Raw genomic sequence first — 23,788 nt, forward strand, 5'->3', positions numbered from 1 at the left:
CATAATCCACAGAGACAAAGACAACGGAAAGACAATGACCAGCCCCTCGACAAAACGTCTCCTCAAAGAATCAACAGACCTCCACAAAAACCCAAGCCCTTACTTCACTGCCGCTCCTATCAGCGACACCAACCTCCACGACTGGCACTTCACCCTCGCCGGTCCCCCCGCGCCAGCTCCCTACGCAGGTGGCCTCTATCATGGCCGCATAACCTTCCCACCCACATACCCACTCCGGCCACCCTCGTTCCGCTTTTTGACCCCATCCGGACGTTTCGAGGTTAACCGCGAGATCTGTCTCAGTATCTCCGGCCACCATGAGGAAACGTGGCAGCCAGCCTGGGGGGTGAGGACAGCATTGCTAGCGATTCGATCCGAGATATTCGGCAGCGAAAGTAAAGGGCAGGTGGGTGGCGTTGAGGGAAGTGCGGATTTGCGCCGGGAATATGCGAGGGTCAGTCGGCAGTGGGCTTGTCGGGAGTGTGGAGTTAGTAACAGGGATGTTATGAAGGATTGGTGGAGTATCTGTGTGGAGAAGGGGGTTGAGGTGGATGTTGAGGGGTTTGAGGGTAATGGCCCATCTGGAGATGGGGCGCAACAGCAGGCTGGAACTGCTGATGCGACTCTGGATGGTGAGAGGCAGGCTGAGCCTGTGCCGACAACGGCTTCTACATCATTACAATCGGAACCACGAAGCCAACCACAGGTGACTGCGCCGGCTGAAGCTATACAAGCCAGAGCTGCTGCTGTTGCTTCGTCGACAGTGCCATCTCAATCATCAACGCCGCAAACTACAGCTCTTCAACCTCGGCCTGTACCTGCATCTGCAGCTATCACACAAGCCTCAGAACCGGCGAACAGTCCATGGCTAGACCGAGCCATTGTAGTTGTTGTGTTCGCCTTGATCATCTTGATCCTACGTCAGACTTTGGACGTAGAGGATTTGTAGTGGCAGATCCGCGCTTCTTTCTTTATTACATACATACAGCTCGGCGTTTTCGGGATGGGGATAGCAATCGGTGTTCAGAAGGCACATAGTTACATTCACCTGTTTGACAATTACTCTGTTCAGTGTGCAGATGATTAGACAAATCCATTCATTTGACATGAAGATCAACATGCTTCTATTGCACAGCATCCCAGCTAGGGAATGTTGATGTACCACGGTATCCTATCTTGGTAAGAGCGTATATTCAAATCCTCCCACCGCCTGCTCAAAGTGGCTCCTCGTATTCCGGTCTAACAAAATGCCAAGATTTGGTGGCGTTTCTGTCTCCTTGAAACATCACATCTACACTAGGAAATGTATAGACAGAGGCAATTCATCGTCAGATGCACGGAATAGGGAACTTCCACCATAGAAGATAGATCACCAGAAGCATAAATAGCTCTTGATTCTCTCTAAAATGAAGCAACATCCATCAACTCAAATCAATCCAATCCGATCCAATACAATACAATCTCCAATCAACCGATCTCCCGATCAACCAACTTCAATCATCATGCAGTTCACTACTATCATCATTGCTACCCTGGCCGCCGTTGCCGCCGCCTCCCCCTACCCCGATGCCTTTGAGAAGCGCACCTGTGTTGGCAGTTAGTATAATTAGTAATAACATAACCGGGCTTTGGATAGCTGACTTCTCTTAGACTACAAGGTCGCTTGCCAGAACGGCGGTGTTGCTTGCTGCGACGGATGGCAATGCGTTGGCGCCACCGAGTGGAACGACGGTGTTTGCATCCCCAACTACTAAAGAGATTTGCATCTCTAAGAGCTTTGGAGCGGGCTCCGGAGCGTGGAATTGGTGCTAGATGTTTCTTTCTGTTTTTGTTTTTATAGATTGCTTATGCATTGAGCAAGTTATGAAATATATCATTTGATTGCTTCCAATCTGTCAACACCTTCTACCATTACTGTAGATGCGTACCAGGTTATAGAGTAAATTTGATAAGACTGAATCATATTGGAAATGATGTATCAGAACTATTCAATGTGAATTGCAGATGATAATACATTTGAAGAAAGCACCTTTTCTTCGTTTTATTTACATCATTGAGTCGCCCTGCGGAACTGACAAGGCGCTTTTAACCCCCCAAAGCCATCCACCACCACTCCTTCACACTCCAGCAAGGTCGAGTCGGAGTCCCTGACTTCTCCACAAGACCCACCTTAAGCAACCATTCTTCCAGTAAGAGCTCAATCTCCCACTTCATCAAACCAGGTTTGATCATGATGGCAATACTCTCAATCGACACACCGGGTCGAATAATGAGACAACCCATAACCGCTGCAATGGACTTATGCCACCAATCCTGCATCAAACACCCATGGATATCGAACCAGAGCGGCAAATGGCGCGAAGCAGGCGGGAGCGGAGGCGGCGTACCATGCACAACGTCGTGGATAGGGTTCCCATACACGTACTCCGGAAGCGCGCGCACTTCCATTTCGAAGCGCAGACGGCTTTTGTCCATTTGTCGGGTGAGGTATGCACCATCTATGAGACCGAATTTCTCGCGGGGTAGATTGAGTGGGATCAATTCGACTTGGCCATGTGCAAAGAGTTCGTCAACGGCTAGAGCGTCGCCGTCGCCGGCGTGGTAATTGATTTTGAAGGACCCCTTGGCCTTGAGGGCGGGGTCGAGGACTGTCAATTTGAATTCGGCCGCGCGTGCGAGTTGGTCGCCGTCGATGGCGCGGCGACGTTCCATGGTTTGAAGGAAGACGTCGTGCGGCATGTAGTTGCGGCCTGGAGTGACGCGGCCACGGTTTGCGTTGCAGATGATGCGGTCGGTCATCAGGGATTGTGTAGCAGAGGCGAGAAGGGATTCCCCGATCGGAGCTAGGGTTTCGGTGGCCGCGGCAGCATTGTATCGCTCTGTCGGCGTCATGGTGTTGGCGCGAACCCATGTCTTGGCGATTTCGAGGTTCTGGAGGTCGTGTCTGGGAGGAAGGGGGCTGACGATGCGAGGTTGTTCGACGACAAACGGTATACGGCCCAAGAGACGCTTTTTGTTGGCAACTGTGAGAGATCCTGTCGTGACATGGGCTTCCTCGGCAGTGGTGACTGATTCTTCGCGTAGCTCGAACATGCTGTCAAACTGCTCACGAGTTGCAGGGAGGGTGGGAGCTTTTTCAGATGTGGAAAAATCGAGTTCAATACTCGCCCACTCGACCACGGCCGGCCAATTGTATCCTGCTAGGTTGTTGTAGTCAATTGGAGGCACCTGCTTTTTCTCGTAGGCCTGGAGATATCGCTCCTGGAAATCGCGTTGCATCTTATGGATCTCTGTTCGGTTCCGGCCGAGAATCGATTTACCATGGTGACGTACAAACTCCGGATCGCTGTTGGGGAAAGCAAGAGGAACTAGGTCCCAATCGACGATCTTCCCCTCGAGTCCACCGGCCAGTGTTCGAACAGCAGTAATAGCGACCATGTATCTCCGAATGACTCCTTCGGGAAGTGGTTTGAAAGTCCGGCGACGTGAAGGAAAGTGTCCTTGTCCATTTTTGCCATCCCGATCCATGCTGGACGCATTGGCCTGGCTAAGCTCGTGTTTGCGGCGACGCTGACGACGGGCATAAAATCCCCGGGTCAATATGCGGGCTTTGCGGGATTTGGCAGATCGCACAGGCTGGTCCATCTCGAAACAGATTGGGCCGTTGATTGGGCCTTGGACGAAACCTTTGTCAACAGTGTGCACGATAAATAGAGGCTCGTCAAGTTTTGAATCAGCCATCCCATCGTTTTCAAGCTCCCATTCCAGGATCTTGTCCATTTTGAGTGCGAATCTCCGGGCCTCTGTTGTGCTGGTCCCCATCGGCCCTATCCAATTATTGGACTGGCGTGCCAGGCCGGTAAGTTCTTGGACGGCATCGGCGAAGTTAAAGTGCTTGCTGACACGGGTGTCTGCAAACGTAGCATGTTTTCCTCCTCCCCAGCGGCGTTTGATAGATCCTGTGGCAAAGGTATGTGTAGAATCGTGGAGAATTTGTCCTGGATTCATTAACATCTTCATCGCTTCCATGCTGGAAATGATCCTCGGCAACCGTTTCGTCTTGCCAAATGGGTGCTGTCTGATTTTAAACGTGGACATTGTCGGCACCATGTCACCACCTGTCATGGGGCGATAGAGATATGTCCCATTATTCTCAGAACCTTGCCCCAATTGAGGCGGGAACCTCATGAGTCGGTGAACCTGGAATCTCGGGTCAAAATTGTCCTCATACAATTCCAAGTCATCTTCTGAATCAGTCTCAGAGTCTTCATGAAGCATTCTTCTCATTAGCTTCCTATGCACCGCTACGCGTCGTTTCTTCTCTTGTATGAGAACGGAAGCAGGCTTCGAATGGAGATGAACAGTGGCATCAGATACAGTAGGCAATGAGAACCTGCGGAACTTTTGGCCACCCACACCATTGGGACCAAAACTACCGCCATTTCGTGAGATTTTATGGTTCGTTTCAATGTGAGGTGAAAAGGAATTTTTAGGGTTGCGGTCACGAGCCAGTAGCTGAGCTTGCAAGTCCTTAACCAAAGGATCATCTGGTGACAATTCTGGCTTCCTCAAAATGGTTTTTGTAACCATCGTGCCTCTGCCATCTCTGCCACTGAAGGTCAATTGCTGAAGCTGGCCTGCATCAACCAAATATTTGATCGTTGTCTTCACAGTTCGCATGTCTGGTTTCTCTTTGTGGTTCATTTTCATCCATGCGGTCGTGAATGGATACCAGAGCTCGCCACCACCAGGGTATGCACCACCGGCCTTTTCGACAATGTCCATGACAATTCTTCTGCGTAAGAATGGTATAGATCCACCTCGATGTGCTGAACCGTGTACCTTGAGGCTCTCACTCCTCTTGTCTACGGGCGTGCCGTTCATGGGGATAAGGTGCACAGTGGAGGTCTGTGGCTTCGGTGTGGCTAATCTGGAAGGGGGTGGGCCCATAATGTTCTCCGTAGCATTTCTCTCTAGAGATCGGGTATCGCGCTGGGTTCGGCTTCCGGCTGCCTCGCCATTAGACTGTTCCGTCACATTGGCATCTGCCAGGGTCAAATCAATTCCCGTCTGTCCACTGGCAGGCTCTTGGGACTTAGAGACAATCTGATTAGTTTGACTATCATCTTGGGGCCCACGAATGCGAGCCTGCTTTCTAGGTCTTCCTTTGGGACCTTTGGCCATAGTAGCACTTTCTGATGGGGCTGGCGAGTCAGAGACATCTGTAATCGGATGGGCTCGCTTGCCCTTTCTCGGCCGAGTTGGAGTATCCTCAATTGTCTCGCTTAATTGACGTGAAACAAGTTCTTCAGTCTCCATCCTAGGAGTGGCTGCAGCTGCCGGAGTCATCTCTACCCCGGCACCCGTATCCCCATAGTCTGAGTCATTGTCGTCCTTGCAGAACCAGGGTAAAGTGGAAAGCCTTGAAGATTTGAAAACTGCGATACGACTCGTCTTCGGACGACCCTGCTTCTTCCCAGCAGGTCTGCGTTTTCCATGAGGCGTGACATAAACCCCAGGCGTGGGCTTTTCCATAACAAGTGCGTTATACTCGGTCCACGTCTCATCCCAGCCCATTGCTTCAAATCGCTGTTTCTTGGACATGCCTTGGTATTTTTCTCGCTTCTTCTGACTCTGGCGTTTGTCCCAGTGTAGTGGCACTGGGGAGTTGTCCTCCATGACTATGTCGCTCTCATCAGGTACTGAGACAACCGAAGACTCCCTCTTGATCTTTTTCGATTTAGACTTGCTAGGGCGGCCCCTAGGGCGGCCCTTTCCGTTATTCATCTTGAATCCTGATTGTTGTAGGCCCTGTAGAGGGACTGAGCTGCCGGGTTGAATCCCTGCATGGATTCTCTGTTAGAAAGCGCAAAAAGAATATGAAGAAAGATGGATACTTACGGTATGAACCGTCAGCCTGTATTACACCCATAGGGTCCTTACGTGTAAGGCTGTAATCCGCCGGTTTGCAGCTTGCAAGGCCCTCAAATAAGCTGATATTTCCATTTTTCATCATTCCTACGGGTATGTTGTTGTGGGGAAGTCCATATTGGTCAAGTTCAGCAGGAGCATCAACTCGGGGAAGCTCAGTCTTCAAGGACTTGTGTTTCCTGTCTGGAAATTCGACAGCCTCCCAAAACGCAGTGCCCTCGATGACCTTCGTCGAGAAATTTCTCGCCGAATAATGGACATAGTGAATGATGGTTTTGTGTACATCGGAGTCCCGGACAAGTGCAAGGTGCCGAAGATGAGGAGGCTGGGAAATTTGCCAACAGTCGGTCAGACGATGAACCATGTTTTCGGAGGGTCGCTTGTAATAGACTCCAAAGCATGTTCGATTAATAAGATCATTGGTGATTCCAGACGTGCCCGCTTTGTCAATAATGTCAAATAGCTGATTGCTCAGAGCACGATCGGGTGTCCAGATCGGTACAATACGTCCGGACGCAACAACCCGGTCGTTCTTGATTTGCAAGTCACCCTCTCCAGAATCGGTCACGTTTTGAGCATCAGCCTCCAAGTCCTCGTCCTCATCCATATCTGCTGGATGGTCATCGTTTCTCTTGAACCCATGTCGGCTGAATTCAAAAAACTTTTCGACGTCCGTCGGTGTGGGTTCTCGCATCAGCATTATGCAAGGGTGCATCAGATTGTACTGCGACTTTACCCTCACGCGCTTCAGGACTCCGATTTTTTCATACTTGCGAACAGTTCGGGAGAGAATTCTCGATCTCCATAGATCCTCGAACCCTAAAACTTTCTTGAGATCATTCCGGGTGATAGTGCCATCATTCTCTCTGAGGGCATCAAACAGCTGTTTAGTAAAGACATCGAAATCTATCATCGGTCTTGCCTCAGTTGTGTTTTCATTACTAGGCTGAGCAGTCGGCGCGTTCATGAATCGACGAAGAGTCAACAGACTTGTGCGCGCCGCTTTGACTTGAACAGCTCGCTTCTCAATGTATCCTTTGGCGGCCAACGCGTCTGTCCTTTTGGGCACCGATCGTTTGTCTTGGCCACTGATTTTGACCAATTCCGTCTGTGGAATGCCCTCCGACTTTCGAGTAGCTATGATGGATAATAACAAAAACTCTGAAGTAGGGAGTTTGTTATCATCAGGTTCATGGCCGGCAACTGCATACCAAGTCCTCTCTTTAGAGACGAAGATATGGACTTTTGAAGCAGCAGATGGTGCAGAAGTTTCTCGTTCATTTTCAATTTCCTCTTCAACTTCATTTTGGGAATTGCGGGCAGATTGATCCAGCTCTTCAAGTTCATCCAGGCTGAGATGATTCCACTTATTGCCTAACCCCACGGATACCTCGGGGTTGCGAGTCAGCCATGACCAAACTTTGCGTTGAAAATGACGGTCTACTAGCTGGCGACGCCCAGAACCATTCTGGGATGAGTTGCGATAGAAGATATCAATGCTGTTCAAGACATCCAGTAAGGTCGCGCCTGTAGATGAGTTAGTTCCATGTCATATTGGTAATTGTTTTCCCATATTTATCACGAGACAATGGCAAAACTAAACTGTGATAGATCATCGCAATTGTCACTTAGACCCTGCGAAGACTGTGGGGGGTTCTATTGACCGATGCCAGTCCGGATGGAGGATAGGGTAGTCATGCTGAGTAAAGTGGGTCTGAGAAGCAGAGCTATACGCACCTTGGTTACCGCATAGCGCAACCTCGTTCAGCAAGAAAGCAATCAGCTCTTGTAAGCTGGGTGCCATTATCAATCCATAATAACTTGAAGGATCCTGGATGAAGAAAAGAAGTCTGTATGGGATGCAGTTGTGCAGTCGAGGGTGAAAAGAGGGATGGAATTCGAAGCAGAGACTGCGAATCGAACGTGCGCCACTTGAAATTGCGCTTATCAGAAAAAAAAACTTTCCTATCTCCATGTGACTGGCCGTTTGACACCATATTCTTCAGGCATCAAAACGTTTTGCTTCACATGGACTTGCCATCTTTCATTTCCATGTTTTTGGCTATATGTACTTTGCTTTGCTTTGACGTATTTGGGCATTGTTCCAGCTTTTCTTCAATTCCCAAGTGCCTATTCATAGATACCCCAACTGTTGAAAAGCCTTTTATGGTTTGTTTTTACATTATGACAGTGGCCGTTAGATAGCAGCACTTGAGTATAATCGGAGTGAACCCTGGAATATGCACTCGGGTGTACGGCAGATGTTTACTTTATATTTCCACATCCCGAGGTATGGAAGACTCAGAAACGTAGTTATAGCTTTTGAAATGCGCCTCAAAAGCCGACCCCGGGGCCGCTGAGTCAGATATGCTTGGTTAACTAACTACAGCTACAATGTTGGGTGGCGATCGGGCCATCTATATTGCAGTGCACTGTGTACTGATTTCAATGCTAAGATATAGGAATCTAATGACTTTGAGCCTTTGTAGCTATAGTAGTGTCGAGTAAACAAACTTGGGGAGATCGGTCGGATTGTTTGGCTGGGATCGGCACCCGAACTAACTCGGAGTCAATGTCCCATCCCAATTCCTGTTTTCTCATGCACCTTGCCAAGGGATAACCCACCTCGCATTATGACATAGTTATACACAAACGTTTTCCGTCAACTAGACCGTTTTGATAGGACTAAATAAAAAGCACAGAACTCAACAAGACGGGGCACCACCAAAATCACTGGGGGAGCTAAATATGTGTGGAATGGCAGACCGAGATACTGTGAATCGAAATTGAAAGCCAAGAGAACAGAGAATAATAATAGAAGTATGCAAGTCAGCGAATGCCATATTTTATCGATACATGACATCACGGGCACAACTTACGTCAGGTACCTCCGCCTACACGGTAAGTTGTATGTGCACGGAAGTACCCGTATCACTCCGTCGTTTCCGGCACTGCGCCTTCAAACTAAAAATCTCGTTTTGGCATGATCCTACTTTGTCTTTGTCTTTATCTATTCCTCTCGTTCCCCTGAATCCGGATCCTGCTTGGAATCGCCCCTCGAACCTCACCATGTCCTAAGTCGACCGCAACTTCTACCGATAAGAAATACAACACACCCCCTGGAAAATCAATCCGAGTCCCCCGAGTCGCGCGGTCCGCCACCATCGCCACGCTGATGGATGACCATGACCCAGAGAGGAACACTGTTCCTGTGCATAATGAGCCCCCTCCACTTCCATATTCGTTACATACACGGAAGAAGTCGATCGCTTTCTTCTGGACTATATTTGTGCTCGATACGCTAGGCCAGCCGGTCGGCCTATATTGGGGACTATGGTACGGCACCGACTTGTCGCATAATTTGGGTATGTTTGGAATTGGATATATTGTGGAGATGATCTCCGAGGCCACAATCGCTGATGCTTTGCAGTGTTTTCCATTGTCACCGCTTGTTTGGGAGGTATCTCAGTTTTTGAATACTTCTATCGTCTATACAACCTCTTCCGCAAGAACTCGTGCGCCCGACCGTTAAATTCGCAGAAATCTCGGGTATGTTTGGGTTCCATGAAAGAAATATGGGACGCATGCTAATGCATATTGTTAGCTGGACTTTTTTCACATCAACTTCACGATTGTATGGCTCATCTTGGCCGTCGAGTTGATTGTGTACGTCAACAACACCTATCCGACTCTTGTTCGAACAATGCTAACCAAGAACCAGCGGAACCGTTCCTCAAGAACCATATGGTAAGACTGATTGACAATCAATGGTCTGAAATTTCACCTGCTCACAATCAAAATAGTGCGCCTCGTCGCCATGGTCCTCCCATCCGTCATGTTCTACTTCGGCATCGTCCACCTCTCCCTCGACATCCTTCGCATGGCCGGCCACAAAGCTCCTTTCCGCATATCCTCCACACCTAAAGGCTCCCCCATGCCAACGGCCCTATACGCCCTCATCGAAGATGTCGTCGCAGTCGACGGCGGAGGTGGCCAAATCTACCGCTATGCCCTCCGAACCCGTTACCTATCCAGTCCATATTTCCGACGCATGCTTTTCGAAATGAACTGTTTCTGGAGCGGTGGCTCGATCATTTGCGCAGCCGCCATCACCGCTATCATCTTCACTGTCTCAGAACCCGTGGCATTCACTGTACGTCAACAGACCAGCCCAAACTCAATTTACCCCCTTTCTGAATCATACTGACGTCACAATTAGCTCGGCTGGACCCTTCCATTTGCCTGGGCTTTGGTATGGACTGCCATTACCATCCCCTGGGTCAAGGGCGATCTACGCCGTGAGAAGAAGGCATGGGCCGAGAACAGAGGCCAAGGTAGAGGCCAAGGTGGAATCCCTTGGGTGGACGATATTGATGCGCCTACTCGGACGCGTTTTACTTCTGTCCAGGAACGTCTGCCGAACCTCTTGCCTTGGGTTCGCGAGAAACAAAGCGCGCCGTCAACGCCTTCTGTTGATGGTGCGAAGGATGGTGCTCAGGAGACTGGGCACATTGATGGCGCTCCTGAAGTCCCTCCTAATGGACATGGACCTGAACATATTCTTCTTAGCAGTGAGGCTACCGAGGGTACAACGAATGGCACGACTCACGACGAAAAATCCCAATTGCCCGAAGCAGATACAACTCGTGAGGCAAATACTTCGACTGCTGCTTCCACTGGTGACCAGCCAAATAACCATTGACAAAAGCTAAGTTGTACCAACGCATGACTTGATGATATATATTTGTTTTGGCCTTTAAGTGGTCACATTGGCGATTCTTGATATTTTGGTCACCCAGGTTGATTTGTACATGATGCACGTTGGTCCCGCAACCCTTATAGACCTTGGATGCAAGCGACACTGGCATCGATGCCATGCTTTTCAATTTGTTTTTCGTCTCAGCAGTTTCTGTCCGTTGTATATAGATACCCTTGATACTTGTCCACACTGCGATATTACCCATATGAGAAAATTGAAAGATCTACACATAATCAAACGCTCTATACCAACTGTAGAAAGCGAAAGCTACATTAGAACCTGATTCCTTTCACACCTGGGCAGCAGCATGTCATCCTACTTGGGAAAAAGTCACAAGTTGCAAATAAATGTCAATTGCTCTTCCCAGCCGCTTGTTGCGCAGCAGCAAGCACAAGGTATATAAATTATGGCAACGAAAAAGCCTCCACTCCCTCAATGCATGCTAAAAGGGCCAAATATGACGAACCAAGATACAGTGGGAAGGAGAGAGAGAAAACGCAACGCACAATGATTTCTCCCACCTCCAGACCCAAATGATACCTGTATAGGCAAATACAAACAATCATAAACACCAGAAATCAACGCCTATACACGGCCCCAGTGCACATAGAGGGTATCTAAGAGGAGACACGGGAATAGGAAACAATAAGGGGGGGGGGGGGGGGGAGGCTTTGTATCGGAGTAGGTAGGTCAGTGGCTGGAGGTTGAAAGCCACAGAAGTTGTTGGATTAAAATGGGGGTAGAGCTGCAGAGGATTAAATGAGGTAGATAGATAATATAGGTGAAGGGTGGGCATTGAGAAATTATCCCTTCCGGAATGTGAATTTCCGACTGAGATTGCGAATTGTGTTATTTTTGTGGCTGAGGAAACAGGATCAGTAATACATTCCATGCAATAAGAGGTTGAATGTCAGGCCCTTTCTTACCTGTCGTCGTGCTCGGAGCGGGAGGCTTCAACGGTGGTCACTGTGTGACCGGCAGTCCTAGGTCTGCCAGGTGCATTGACAAAGCGGCGAGATTCCTAAGACACGAGTTAGTCTATAATGCTAGAGAGATTAAGAAGGGCAGTACAAACCTCCCAACGAGAATCCACATCCACCCCACTAGCAGACCGCGAGTCGCTGATCGGAGGATCATAGTTATCGCGGGTATCAGAGCTCAGGGACACGGATCTCGCTAACGGTGAAGCGTTCGACTGCATAGACTTGCGCGATGGAGACTCAGAGTATTCGCTATTGGAGTCATAGCTGGTCAGGCTAGCGGGGTTGCTTCGCGCAGGGTTGTTGATCAGATTACCCGAGTTAGGAAGCAGTTGAGAAGAGGATGCTAGCTCGCGTAACTTTTTCTGCTGCTGTTTGGAAGGTCGGTGATGGGAGAACTTGTTTCCAAGAATTGCGGGAGCATGCGAGATGAGGGCCTTGATGACATCCTTCTTGAGGCGCAAGGCAAGATCTAAATTCGACCATGTCTTGTTTCCGTACTCCAGAACCGGAAGGCGGAACACGAAATCGTGGAGATCTTCGATGTTGTGCTCGCCCTTGCCCTTATAGCTCATGTTAAGAACCACGTCATGCACCTTAACACGTGCAAGAGTCATGTAGTTCGAAGCTCGAGAAATCATTTGGGACAAGTCATCAGTAGGTTCCTTAGGCTTGCTGCCCTTTGGCTTACTGAGGGCGAATTTCTTCCTTTCCTCGCCGGCGCTTTGACTGGACAGCGATCTATCGGTGGAAGACTTTGCCAGCATACGGATGCTTTCAGTTGACTTTTTCTTCGACAAGCCGCCGCTGGTCGTAGGACGACCTGTCTGGCGGGAGGAGTCGGGCACGCTCAACCGAGTATTGCTCCTATGAATAGGAGTCATGGCAAGATGGCTCGGGCGTCGACTGGATTTGCCCTCCTCGGAAAGTGAAAGAGTTGGTTGAAGGCGTAACTCAATAGATGCAGGGCCCTTGGAGGCAGACATGTCGTCCATTGTCAATACACTATCCTCGTCGGCGCTGATCGACTGAGCGAGGGACGGGTTATTGGAGTCGTCAGCGTCCTCATCATCCGATCCATCGAGTGTTTTCATATTCTTGATCATGAAAGGCGAGAAGCCGCCATTCTCGAATGCACCAGAGCCCATGTTGGGGAAGATATAATCAAAAAGCTTTTGACCAAGTTCACGCTCCAACTGAATTTTGAGAGGGAATAGAGAAACTTCAAAGTTATCAACCACAGGGATTCCAGCAACAGCTTCCAACATGTGCCACTTGACTCGAAGCATGTAATCATCCAATGGCCGTGGCTGGTCAAGATAAGGTGCAATAATCTGGGGATAGATCGCATCCGGCAAGAGGTTCAAACCACTCAGCTTTTCAATGGCCACGAGATTGTGATTGGAGCCGTCGGTGTTGTCTGTGCGTTCATATGCAGCGTTTTGGAGTTGGAATTCCACCAATGGTGCAGATGCCTCATTCATCAAATGCCAGACAACTTCACTGGCAGTAATGCTCCAACGTAGCACGCCGTTCGTGACGGATGAGCTAGGCTCAGCGCGTCGTTGAGAGGTGGTAATAGCCTTCATTATGAAGAACAACTCATCCTCACATTGAGATAGATCGCGCTCCAAGGCCAACCGGTCTTCCCATCCCTGTTTGTCCAGATACTTGGCATTTATCTGGAAGTAATCTTTGATCTCTTCCAGTTGGCGGATACGCGACTGCAACTTGAAAACCATCTCTGGGGCACCGCGAAGGTCACTGAAGTCGGACGTAAGCATTATTCTTTCAAGGCGCTCATTCCGGACTTTCTCGAGCGGTTCGCTGTAAAGCATAAGATCCAAGACAATAATGTACATGGAGTAATACTCAGCAGAGTCGCAAATAGCACGGAAGTGGGGGAAGTCGACACTGATTTGGTCCATACGAGCCTCTTCACCGGGTTGGGATCCATGATGACCCTTGGCCACTTCCTCGTTGTACTTCAACCGAAGATTGTTGTACTTGTCATATCGGAGGCTAGCCGATGTCTTTTGCACAATACGAGAGAATCCGAAGGGATTGAGTTCGAAATCAAACATCGCCTCAAGGGTCAACCAAGGTGGCCAAGCAGAGCCCGGCGCATTGCCGTACTTGTTACCCGCATACAATTGCAGGTTGGCCATCAAATTCTTCTGGGTCGCAACGAAGAATTGGGCACCATCCATCTCGAGAGAGAATCGACGTTGAACCAAGCCGCTAACATCGTCTGAAACTCGCTCCTTGTCCATAATTGATACAACCTTGAGTTCCATTCCTTTGGCAGCCACCAGCAGTACCGACTTTTGGTTCTTCTCACTCAAAAGCTGGATCTGGGGAGCGATGAGCCGCAGGTAGTAGCTGTTTTGCGGAGTGAACTCGGGCGCAATGTTTTCGCTAGAATCATCGGAATCTTGTGGTGACTCGGTATTTGACTGAGGCGGGTCACTTTCTTCCGCATTGACGTAGCGCTTGGCGTCGTTCAGAAGCTGTTCGATCCGCTCCTCGACATTTTCATCCTCGTTGTCACTACGAGCCTGCTCTTTGGACATCTTGGAGTTCTTTTTCTTGTTCTTGTTTTGCTCGTCCACGATATCGAGAATGAACTTGACGGCCCGTCTAGACATGTAGTAAACGAACCCTCGGCGCTGGCTCACTTGGTGGCTGTATCGGAGAATGATATTACGAAGCGAGTTATTCCATTTCAATTGCACGTTGTGAATCATGAAGCGATTGTTGAAGTCGCTAGAGAATTCATCGGAGGCAGACGAGTAGATGCCATCAATACCAGAAGCGCGACCATCCGTAGTAGAGTCTGCGTCCTGTCCTGTGCGGAAAGAAGCTTCGCTGGGTGCTGCGTTAACCCCCAGTCTGCTTCGATTGGGCGTGCGTTCATCGCGAGCTAAAAGTTTCTCGAGTCGATTTAGCGTTGATGTCAGGAACTTGCGCCGCCTTGAAAGGGACTCCGCCTGACGAAGAAAAGTTTCATGCTGAGTCTTCAAGTCGGGATCATGATCAACTTCCTTCATCAACTTGAGTTCTTGTTCTCCGATGGTACGATCGTAGTTACGGATCTGAGCTTCAACAGTCGCAAGACGATCCTTAATCAGTTCGATCTGGACACGGCGAGGGTCATTGGTCTCCGACATTACACATTCGTGAGTCGGTTCGTGTCCAAAGGTACTATAACCGGTCTCTTCTGGCCCAACATCACCGTGATCTGTTTGGCGGAAGTAAGTAAATCGTGGAGTGAATGCAAGCGGGAGTATGTGTGTCTTCGGATTGGACTCCTGGGGTAGAATCCAATCTGGTTCCACAAAATCGTCCATGTCGATCCAATCCAGGTTGTGATCTGGGATTGTAAACCGGGATAGATCAACCGAAGCCACAGGTTGCTGGAAGGATGATATAATGTCATCTCTGTTCTTGTCAATGTCCTCTGCTGATGTGCCTTCAATGCTAGCAGAAACAGCACGGAAGTCGGCTGATTGTAGATCGATAAGAGCCTGGTTGATGCGCATTGCACTTGTCTGGGTTTGCTTGGAGCGGCCGCGGGCCTGGGTCTTGATCTGTTCGCGACGTTGATGAACATCGAGCTTGAAGCTGTCAAGGCGGACTTTGAGACCAGTGGCGGTCACAGCATCTTCGCCATAATCCTCTCGGTCCTTGTGCTTATAGATATGGGCTAGAAACAACGGGGCAAGCAGAATCTTGTATTTGACTGTCGAAAGGTGACGGTTGAATTTCTTGCTTGTTTTCGTGATACCCGGGAAGAGGGGACCCTGGCGAACAGGGAGAGACATGACACCAGAGAAAAGCGACCACCAGCTGAAAAAGTGGGTAAAGAAACGGGGAGACAGGTGAGTGGTGTTGTAACTTGAAGATGGCTGGATGCCATCAACAGACCAATTTCTACCTTGTGGTGCAATGATCGATACAGACAGGTGAATATGATCACTCCGGAAGCCACGATAGGCATCGTAGTTGGCGCGCTGCTTTTCATCGATGAACTTAGGGTTTTTGAGAATAACCTCGTAATGCGGTTTGAATGCGAACGATCGTGATTCGTCATCAATGTCACGCTCAAACACCAATCCAGCAGCCCATTTCACATCACCAGAAAGTTTCATGACAACTTTCTTGAAGTAGGCGGCATTCTTCTGCTCACTAGATTGAGAGCTGTTATCCGCTTCTTCCGTTGTCATTTCGTTTGCCCATCGAGCTTCGGCGCTGTAATCTGGGATTGCCAACACATATTCGCCACTTGTCACGCTCATAAACTCCATAGGATCATCATTAGAATGAAGCTCCCACTTGACGTCCCTTCGCCAGCACATAACAAAGCCACTTCCAAATCCTGTCACAACGTAAGGATCTCGAGAACCTTTAAGGCGCAAATGGACATCGCCATCTTCCTTCCAAAGCACTTTGATCCGGGAGTGGAAGCTAAGTCGGATCTTATCCCAGAAGCCAACCCGGTCAGAAGGATCAATTTCAGGTTTGGTGAAACCCTCAATGATCTTCATCATATCTTGAATCACGGGCTGGTAGGAGACTCCCCAGGAAATGCTGGTAGGCAAGCTGGTGTTGATCTCAATGACTGGGTCGGAATAAGTCTTAACCGGAGTCACTGATCGCCAAACCTTGATATGGAACGGATCAGTAGGGGAGCCATCCGCCTCCAAAGCAGAGGGAACAAGCTCCACTTCAACTTGTCTTGCAGAGTCGTGATCACGATACTCTTCAGCGATGACAAAATTTGTTCGCAATGACCAGCTAGGAAGCCTTGGAGACTGCCCAGGGCGCAGGGCTGGGATATGCAGCAGGTCCAGAGGGTAGTCTCGCAAGTTGACGCGTGCTTCACCCATTTCCAGATTGAAGCTCATGGGCACAAGCAAGCCATACTTCATGGACATGGGCATGCCCTTACCAATACGATGGAGAAATTTAGGGTATTCCTCAATCGGGAAGGACGGTTTGTCGATCACCAGATTCACATCACTGATTAGAGCAGACAGTAGGCCCGGTCTGTTGGGAATTGCAAGAATGGTCTCAGTCTCCTTGGCGTCGTCGGGTGGTTCATCTGCGCCACAGAACAAGTTTCGGACTTCCTTGATGGAGGTACCCTGGAACTTCATGGCAGCATCGATCTTCTCTTTCCAAACCTGGGCATTGTGTTGCTGAAGACGGTTCCAAGCAGCATCTGTAGATATCTTCTGTTCGGCTGTCAAACAGGTTTCACCCTCGGTATCATAGCGATATTTTCGGGCTCGGCCACGAGGTGGCTCGTCTTGCTTGGCTCGTGTATCCGCACTCTTGCTTCTGCGGGTGTCTTGGCTGGTTCGTTCGCTGCGCAGGGTCCGATGGCTGGATCTGGTCCGTAGCCTTGACGAAGCACGCCGTTGGTCAGACTCTCTAACCTTCTGCGCTTTCAAGTAGAACGCTTCTTCACGTGCACATCGCTGTACTTGTTCAATCAAACCAGTTCGGTAGATGCAACTCAGCTTCCATTCAAAGGCGTCATCTTCAAGCTCAAAGAGGAGAGCTTTGCTTCGAAGTGACACTCTCGGTACTTTCTTCGGTCCCTCGGGCTCCCGAACAGAGAAGAATTCCTTGCAGCGGGCCTTGAAGCGATGATGTAATTGCTTAAAGGCCTTTGAGGTGTTGATAAGGTTATCGAAGATGCGATGCATCACCATGTGGTGCGGGACACCAATTCGAATGAAATCGGCCCATAAATCAATTGACCTCTCTTCTACCAAACTTGAGCCTTGTTTGAATTTCATCTTGCGGAAATCGAGCCTGACATTATTCATGCTGCCGATTCTCGCCCATACACCCTTGAGCTTGGGGGCCTCTGCGTGGAGGCGGACAAGATTGGCCTTGACATGAGGAGTAGAGAGTCGATGTGAGCCACCCGATAGGCCATAGATCTGGAGCATCATTGGAGGATCGGCTGGCAGATTAGTCTTGAGTTGGATAACAGTCGCTTTTACATCCATGGTGATTAGCTCATTCTTTGATTTTGCTGGTGATGAGGGTGACGACGGAGGTGGTGGCATTGATATGCTTGGGGCTCCTCTCTGTTTCTTTTGAATGGAGTCGGGGTCCCGTGGTAGAGATGTAAGAACGTCTTGGATCACAGAAATCGCAACGCCCACGCAATAAAACCGATAGAGAGAATATTGAAGGTAAATTCCTTTGAACACTGAGTTGATGTGCAGGACAGGCCCCAGTCGATCGCTATGCGTGCTCAAGGCAATTTCAAAGCGAGGAAGAGAGAAGAAAGGCTCTGGTTCAAGATAGTCATCTGACTCGATCACGAACCCGTCAAAGCCTCTCGCATGAAGTGCAAGTCGTCTGCCATCTGTAGCACTACGCTCGGAGAGACCACGCTGAACAATCTTCGGGGGTGATGTTGGCGTAAATCGGAATGGCGATTCATCGCCAATTGATTGACTGGAAGTACGCCGCCTAGCGATGCTGCCAACACTATGTTCAGTTTCTTGCACCTTGTATTCTGCTGTCCACGATTGTAGCTGCAAAGAGACGCCGCGGGAGATACCAGACACAGGCTTGTCCACCCCAGCGATTTCCAGGCTGAGACCTGTAGATTCGAACGTAAATTGAAGAAGCCATGGCGGAATCTTTCTCAGTGGGGTAGTCTTGCGCTCGTTTGGCGGCATTAGAACCCTCTTCTGCGGTTGCAGATGCATCCGGAATTGTTCAAGAACTTCGCGGATTCCACGATTGACTTCCCCATTGATCATATGAACGGAACACTCGTTCAGACTTCCCGAGGCAATGACTTTTACCTCCGGGCTTGCATTAAGGTGAGCTTTAAACTCCAGGCTTTCGGTCGTAAGCAAATTGTGCTTATTCCCAGCAGGAGTCTGGTAGTAAAATTTGTGCGATGCAACGCGGTATATTGCCGAAAGAGAATAATGGGCACCACCCTCGGTCGAATGAGACGACTCAATGTCCATGGATATTGAGGATATGGATGATATGAGGAGATTATAATCGTCCGGAATGCCCGGGGCCTTTTCGATAGGAAGGACGAATCGGATAACGGGTTCATGAACAGACAACTTGATGGTCGCTTTGGGAAGTAGGCGGGTGATCAACTGGTGGTTACTCCGCTTTTTGACTCGAGGAGAAGAGGCTCGCGCTTGTGCCAGTTTCAAGAGTCGAGACACATGTTGTGGTTGCATATCGAGTGATGGTGATGTGATGACCAGGTTAGCGAAGAGAATATTGGAGTTTCGCTCCTCGGGGTTCTCCTCATTGAAGGCGTTTACCGTCTTTGATGGTAGTGTAGTTTTGATGGTTGTCGTAGCCATCGGAACATAGAGAACATTATCGGTTTCGCCCGAGTTGTCATCCAAGCTGACGGAAAGGGAAATGGCAGCAAGTAATGCTTGATGGGCGATGTCAGTTGGCTGGAAATACATGCGATGCTCTGGGCTATTTTGATCCATTCGGTGGAGATCAATTCCCAGCTCGTGGGAGACGACATTCAGGAATACGGGGCTCTGGCCTGCAGAAAGAGATCCCAGGCTGCGTGAGAGCCGGAAGAAACTCAGAGCAACCTGAATCTCCTGGATTCCACGCAGAAGAGAACTTGCAAACTCCTTTGAATCGGCCACCGTCTGCATAATTGAATCATTCCGGCTGCCGGGCTTGTCAAGCTCCTCCACAAAGTCAGCAAAGGAGATCTCGTCATCTGTATCACCACGCATCGGTTCCTTGGGTGATGCTTTCTGGGCGGATCTAATGCGTTGGAGAAGTAAGCTGAGGTCGTCATAAGGAATATGTAGTCGACCGATTTTCAGCGCGATCGACGCATCCCGCAGCCCCTCGAGGTCCTTATAAAGCAGACCATGGAGGTTCACACCGACATTGTCCAAGAGCTCTATTGGCTCCCGACCTTCCACAGCGAGGAGAACATTTTGAACGTTCATGATCCATTCTGCCGGGCGCTGTTCCTTAGACATGTCCTTCTTGCGCCGAAAGAGCTTGCCTCGTTCTACCATCTTACTCCGGGTGTCCACCGCTAGCGACAACGACCCCACCTGTATTTGACCGGCACCGACGAACTGAACGGCCGTGTTCATGGCCGAGATATCAACGAGGGCCAGCCAGTTGATTTGCCGATGCAGCCGCTTTAGGCGCTCCTTCAGTCGACTCAATGTTCTCCATGTTTTACTCCGCTTGGTGGTCGAGTCGGGAGTTGTGTTCTCGGGGATAGGGCTCCCAGGACTCGAGGGTCCTAGAAAATCTCGAGGGGCCTCGGGTTTTCCTTTCGCCAGGGTCGCCGTATCCAATGTCACCTTCAAATCTGTCAACCGAATACTGATCCATGTTGGCTGCGCGAAGGACGGGGGGTGTAACGAGAACCCGAGTCCACGTATTTCAATCTGCAGGCCTTCTCTCGGGATGTATGCGATGCGTCGGAGCGAAAAGTAACCGATCCGTTGGATAGAGATTCCGGTGGCAATGCGGACGATCGCGAAGACGAAAAAGGACGAGAGGTAGAGGAGCAGGAAGCCCACGAGGATCGAGGTCGGGTTGAAGAGGGTCATCGCGAGTCGCGATCAGCAGGGGCTGATCCGTCGAACAGAGACACAGCGCAGCACAAAGAACATCGAGTGGGTTGATGTGATTTTTCAATTGCGTCGATCAATGCTGGATAACTGCCGAAATCCTCCACTTGAAAAAGGTGTCGTGTGTTTTTTTTTTTTTTTCTTTTGTTGGTTGAGGGGTGGAATTGAAGTAAATGTGTAGCGTGTCCAACTTCGCGCCGAGACCAACAGAGTCGGGGAGAAAGCTCCAGAGTGTTTCAGTGACACGAACACCCCCCCATACAGTAGATCATAACGGAGCTTGTAGAAATGACAAGTATGGTTCGGACGCGCCGGAGAAAGCCAGAACCATTAAGCGGAACCGTAATCTGCCAATCTGCCAATCTGCCCAAACCGGCTTTCTCGGCATCTGTTCTGGACCTTCTTTAACTCCGCTGATTTACTTAATTCACGCCCCTCCTATATGTTCCGATACTTTGCCTCCCTGTGTCCAGGTCTTTACTCAAAGAATCATTTTTCTCCTCCAGGCCTTACGGGCCAGAAACTTGCCTCTACTGTACAATGATTTCACTTCGCAGCTGCCGTGGGGCTTTCCTTGACTCGCGATCGGCGTTCCCTGATTCGATCCCCCTTTTCCCCAAATTTGACGGGTTGAAAGTGGATTCAATGGAAGAAAAATAGAAGGAAAAATACAATGGCCTCATCCTTGGAACACACTATAATACAATTATACATACAATTATCTACCCACTAGGCCATTTCTCCTTACGTGACCCGTAACATCAGAGACACATTAGACCTTACAAACTGCGCATGTGCCCCAAAACATCAAGACGGTGCGAGATGTCTGTGCACTGCTAACCTTGAACCCCCCCCTTCACATTGCCTAAATCATCGACGGACAGAAGAGGAGCCGCAGTTTGCAGGATGGAAGGCCTAATTTTCAGCGGCAGAGGTAGCCGGCCGAGTCTTCTCAAGATCCTCGATCTTTTCGTCAAGGAGCGCAATTTCAGCCTCAATACCCAGTAATTTCTCGCTGAGAATTCCACGGTATTCATCATCGGACAAGTTCCGGAGAGGGATCCATTTGCTATCAGCCATACGCTGGAAGAATGGTTTGGAAGGATTCTGTGCCCTGTTCACTTGCCATGCATCAACTTTATTGAAGGCAAATTGACCACAGAAGCCAAGCAATGAGAATGCAACAAGGCCAGGGATTAGCCGGCCGCCTAGACAGACATAATACCGTGGTTAGCGATCGCATTATGCGGCTGAACTTGGGGGATCATAGATACCCATGAGCCTAGTCACAAGTCCGCCAGAAATTCCTCCAGACAGAGCGCTGACATACGCGCGCTCTTGTGAGGATGCTTGGTCTTGGTAGTGAAGCTTAATAATGTTGCTCCGCAACCCTACATAAACAAGATTAGTGGTTGGCCAGATAGTGGAAGGAGCATGAACATACACCAAAAGGTTGAGCCACATGCAAACCAGTGAATACCGCAGGACAGTGAATGGATCACTGGGTTGGGAGATCTGATGACTCCTGCTGCCCCGCCATAGATCAATCCGGCAGTGCCTGGAGAAATAGATAAGCACAAGTACAATAGGAACCGGGTGTTCCTGGATTCCGATGGATCCAATACAGGTCGAGACTAACCGCTCAAGGCGCCTACTTTGGCTGCCGCCAGCAGCGGGTCAGACGCAAAGCTGTCATTTGAACGATTGCCCCCGCTCATGTTGCGAACGGACTGGACAAACGTACAAGCATTCCTGTGCTATTCGGCAAAAGAATCGACATCGTCTCCAGCTGGAAAATACGGTGTCACGTGTGGGTTATGTAATAAGTATGTGGATCTCGGCCATCTGCAACAACTCTCGAATGCGTTGCGATTGTTGTTCTAGTGGGAAATTAGGTTCCGGAGAGAGGCGAAGATCGGTACTTATTTCGCAGTAGATAATCCCCGTTTTGAAGGCTTAGCTTCGTGTGTATATACTTGATTTCTTTGAGATGGTTATGGTTGATTACACCTTGCCCCTGGAAGACGGCTTTTCGGGCTGTTGGGTAACCTTCGAAAAAATATATCTCCGACTGCTTTTTAAATATGTCCACCTACGCATTCTGAAATTCTCCATTCACTGTGAGTGTAAGCAAGGCCTAGAGTCAAATATTGCACCTAGTTCCACTAGAACCCACCATCTACGTAAAAATTCGTCTTGGCCGAGGTTGAAGTCAAGTCAATGGGATAATGATTCGGTCTAAGGCATGAAGAACATGGTTCTCTAATTGGCTTATAGCATTTACTCCACTAGCCCCACAGTCTTTCTCCACAATTTGAATATCCTTCTCGCTCTTGCGATGCCCTACTTATAATATCATTGACCTAATAACACATCATTGAGTCTCAATGACAATTTTGTTGAATCAAAATATCACGTGGTTGGAAAGGGAAAGGGCCGGAACGCCTAAGGAAGGGTATTGGGATTCTTTTTACCTGCTTTTAGCATTAATATCATTTTCGGAAGTGAAGTCGAATATCCACGGCATGAGATATCCTAGCTAGTATGTGCGTAACTTAGGCTAACATATCCACATATTTGATGTGATATAATTAAATGAAAGAGGTGGACAGAGGGGAAATATAAATTGAGATGATTGGAAACTGGCAAAGGCCGGCGATAACTGGTGCCAACTGGACGAGTCTAGTTTGGGATGATGGACTATTGGAATGGACTGTTGGGATAGACTTATGAGTATCGGTAGAGGTAATTCCATGATTTGCTGGAGCCAGGGACTGTAGAGCAAGTGAGAGGCCTCCTTCCAATGCATGGCTTGTTTTCTTTTCTTCTACAGCTAAGGTTGTTCTTTTCAACGACTGCACTCTTCTTTGAACAGCCCTGTTATATATGATAGTATCTGCATTGAGCTCAAACCTAGTATATCCCACCATAGGTCCATAAATGCCAGCCTAAAACTCATCCTCGTCAACGTCAAGTATTGAAGGTATAAGCTCCCTCCAGTCTTTATCCAGTGCTTACCGCCGTGAGCAGAAACATTCCATTGTAGAGGCATTATGGCGAGCTGCACCTTACTACTTGATTTCAGTCATGTCATCACCGTCATAATAGTATTGCCCTGGTATAAAACGCTATACGTCGTCACTTTTCTTTCATCCTGGCCAGTTGATGTAAGAATTCTCTGTCAAGGTGTTACATGTCCTTGCCTTTTTTTTTCAGGTTGATCTAGAGAAAATTGGTATTAAAACAGCCGCTCAAAGCTGCTAAGTGGATATTTCCTTAGATAAAGCATGAGCTTTGTAGAACTTTCGGGGATCGAAGCATTATCAGCAGAGTTGGGGGCGCCTACAGTATCCTATGCTTTCCATGTTTGCCATGTTTGCATCCCTGTTTGTATGACAAAAGAAGTGCGCTTTCTTACTCTCTTGACGGTAATGATGTTCTGTGTATCCTGCGTAATGGGGCTGTAATGGAATCAGACTGGCACAAGCAGT

At 49.0% G+C, this 23,788-nt stretch overlaps 6 protein-coding genes across 6 annotated transcripts; 3 read left to right on the forward strand and 3 right to left on the reverse strand.

Annotated features, from left to right (window-relative positions):
• Positions 1 to 34: 34 nt before the first annotated feature.
• Positions 35 to 949, forward strand: N7484_004007 (ubiquitin-conjugating enzyme E2; the record flags this gene model as incomplete). The annotated part of the gene is made up of 1 exon (XM_057114427.1): positions 35 to 949. The coding sequence occupies one exon, from the start codon at positions 35 to 37 to the stop codon at positions 947 to 949; it is 915 nt and encodes a 304-aa protein (XP_056974567.1).
• Positions 950 to 1,455: 506 nt separating this feature from the next.
• N7484_004008 (uncharacterized protein) lies at positions 1,456 to 1,754 on the forward strand (the record flags this gene model as incomplete). Its single annotated transcript, XM_057114428.1, has 2 exons — positions 1,456 to 1,596; positions 1,651 to 1,754. The coding sequence occupies exons 1-2, from the start codon at positions 1,503 to 1,505 to the stop codon at positions 1,752 to 1,754; spliced, it is 198 nt and encodes a 65-aa protein (XP_056974568.1). The 5' UTR covers positions 1,456 to 1,502.
• Positions 1,755 to 2,085: 331 nt separating this feature from the next.
• N7484_004009 (uncharacterized protein) lies at positions 2,086 to 7,735 on the reverse strand (the record flags this gene model as incomplete). The annotated part of the gene is made up of 3 exons (XM_057114429.1): positions 2,086 to 5,843; positions 5,902 to 7,458; positions 7,669 to 7,735. 3 exons carry the CDS (start codon positions 7,733 to 7,735, stop codon positions 2,086 to 2,088), a joined length of 5,382 nt encoding a protein of 1,793 aa, XP_056974569.1.
• Positions 7,736 to 9,106: 1,371 nt separating this feature from the next.
• On the forward strand, positions 9,107 to 10,633 carry N7484_004010 (uncharacterized protein; the record flags this gene model as incomplete). Its single annotated transcript, XM_057114430.1, has 6 exons — positions 9,107 to 9,296; positions 9,362 to 9,480; positions 9,536 to 9,597; positions 9,653 to 9,678; positions 9,735 to 10,084; positions 10,151 to 10,633. The coding sequence occupies 6 exons, from the start codon at positions 9,107 to 9,109 to the stop codon at positions 10,631 to 10,633; spliced, it is 1,230 nt and encodes a 409-aa protein (XP_056974570.1).
• An 860-nt stretch (positions 10,634 to 11,493) lies between these two features.
• Positions 11,494 to 20,276, reverse strand: N7484_004011 (FMP27 family protein; the record flags this gene model as incomplete). Its single annotated transcript, XM_057114431.1, has 3 exons — positions 11,494 to 11,551; positions 11,617 to 11,711; positions 11,766 to 20,276. The coding sequence occupies 3 exons, from the start codon at positions 20,274 to 20,276 to the stop codon at positions 11,494 to 11,496; spliced, it is 8,664 nt and encodes a 2,887-aa protein (XP_056974571.1).
• A 936-nt stretch (positions 20,277 to 21,212) lies between these two features.
• Positions 21,213 to 22,015, reverse strand: N7484_004012 (uncharacterized protein; the record flags this gene model as incomplete). Its single annotated transcript, XM_057114432.1, has 4 exons — positions 21,213 to 21,505; positions 21,572 to 21,688; positions 21,742 to 21,855; positions 21,937 to 22,015. The coding sequence occupies 4 exons, from the start codon at positions 22,013 to 22,015 to the stop codon at positions 21,213 to 21,215; spliced, it is 603 nt and encodes a 200-aa protein (XP_056974572.1).
• Between the last annotated feature and the right edge of the window lie 1,773 nt (positions 22,016 to 23,788).

The sequence above is a fragment of the Penicillium longicatenatum genome (genome assembly GCF_028827895.1).
Source record: "Penicillium longicatenatum strain IBT 33135 chromosome Unknown contig_2_segment0_segment0, whole genome shotgun sequence".
In the NCBI taxonomy this organism is placed as follows: domain Eukaryota; kingdom Fungi; phylum Ascomycota; class Eurotiomycetes; order Eurotiales; family Aspergillaceae; genus Penicillium; species Penicillium longicatenatum.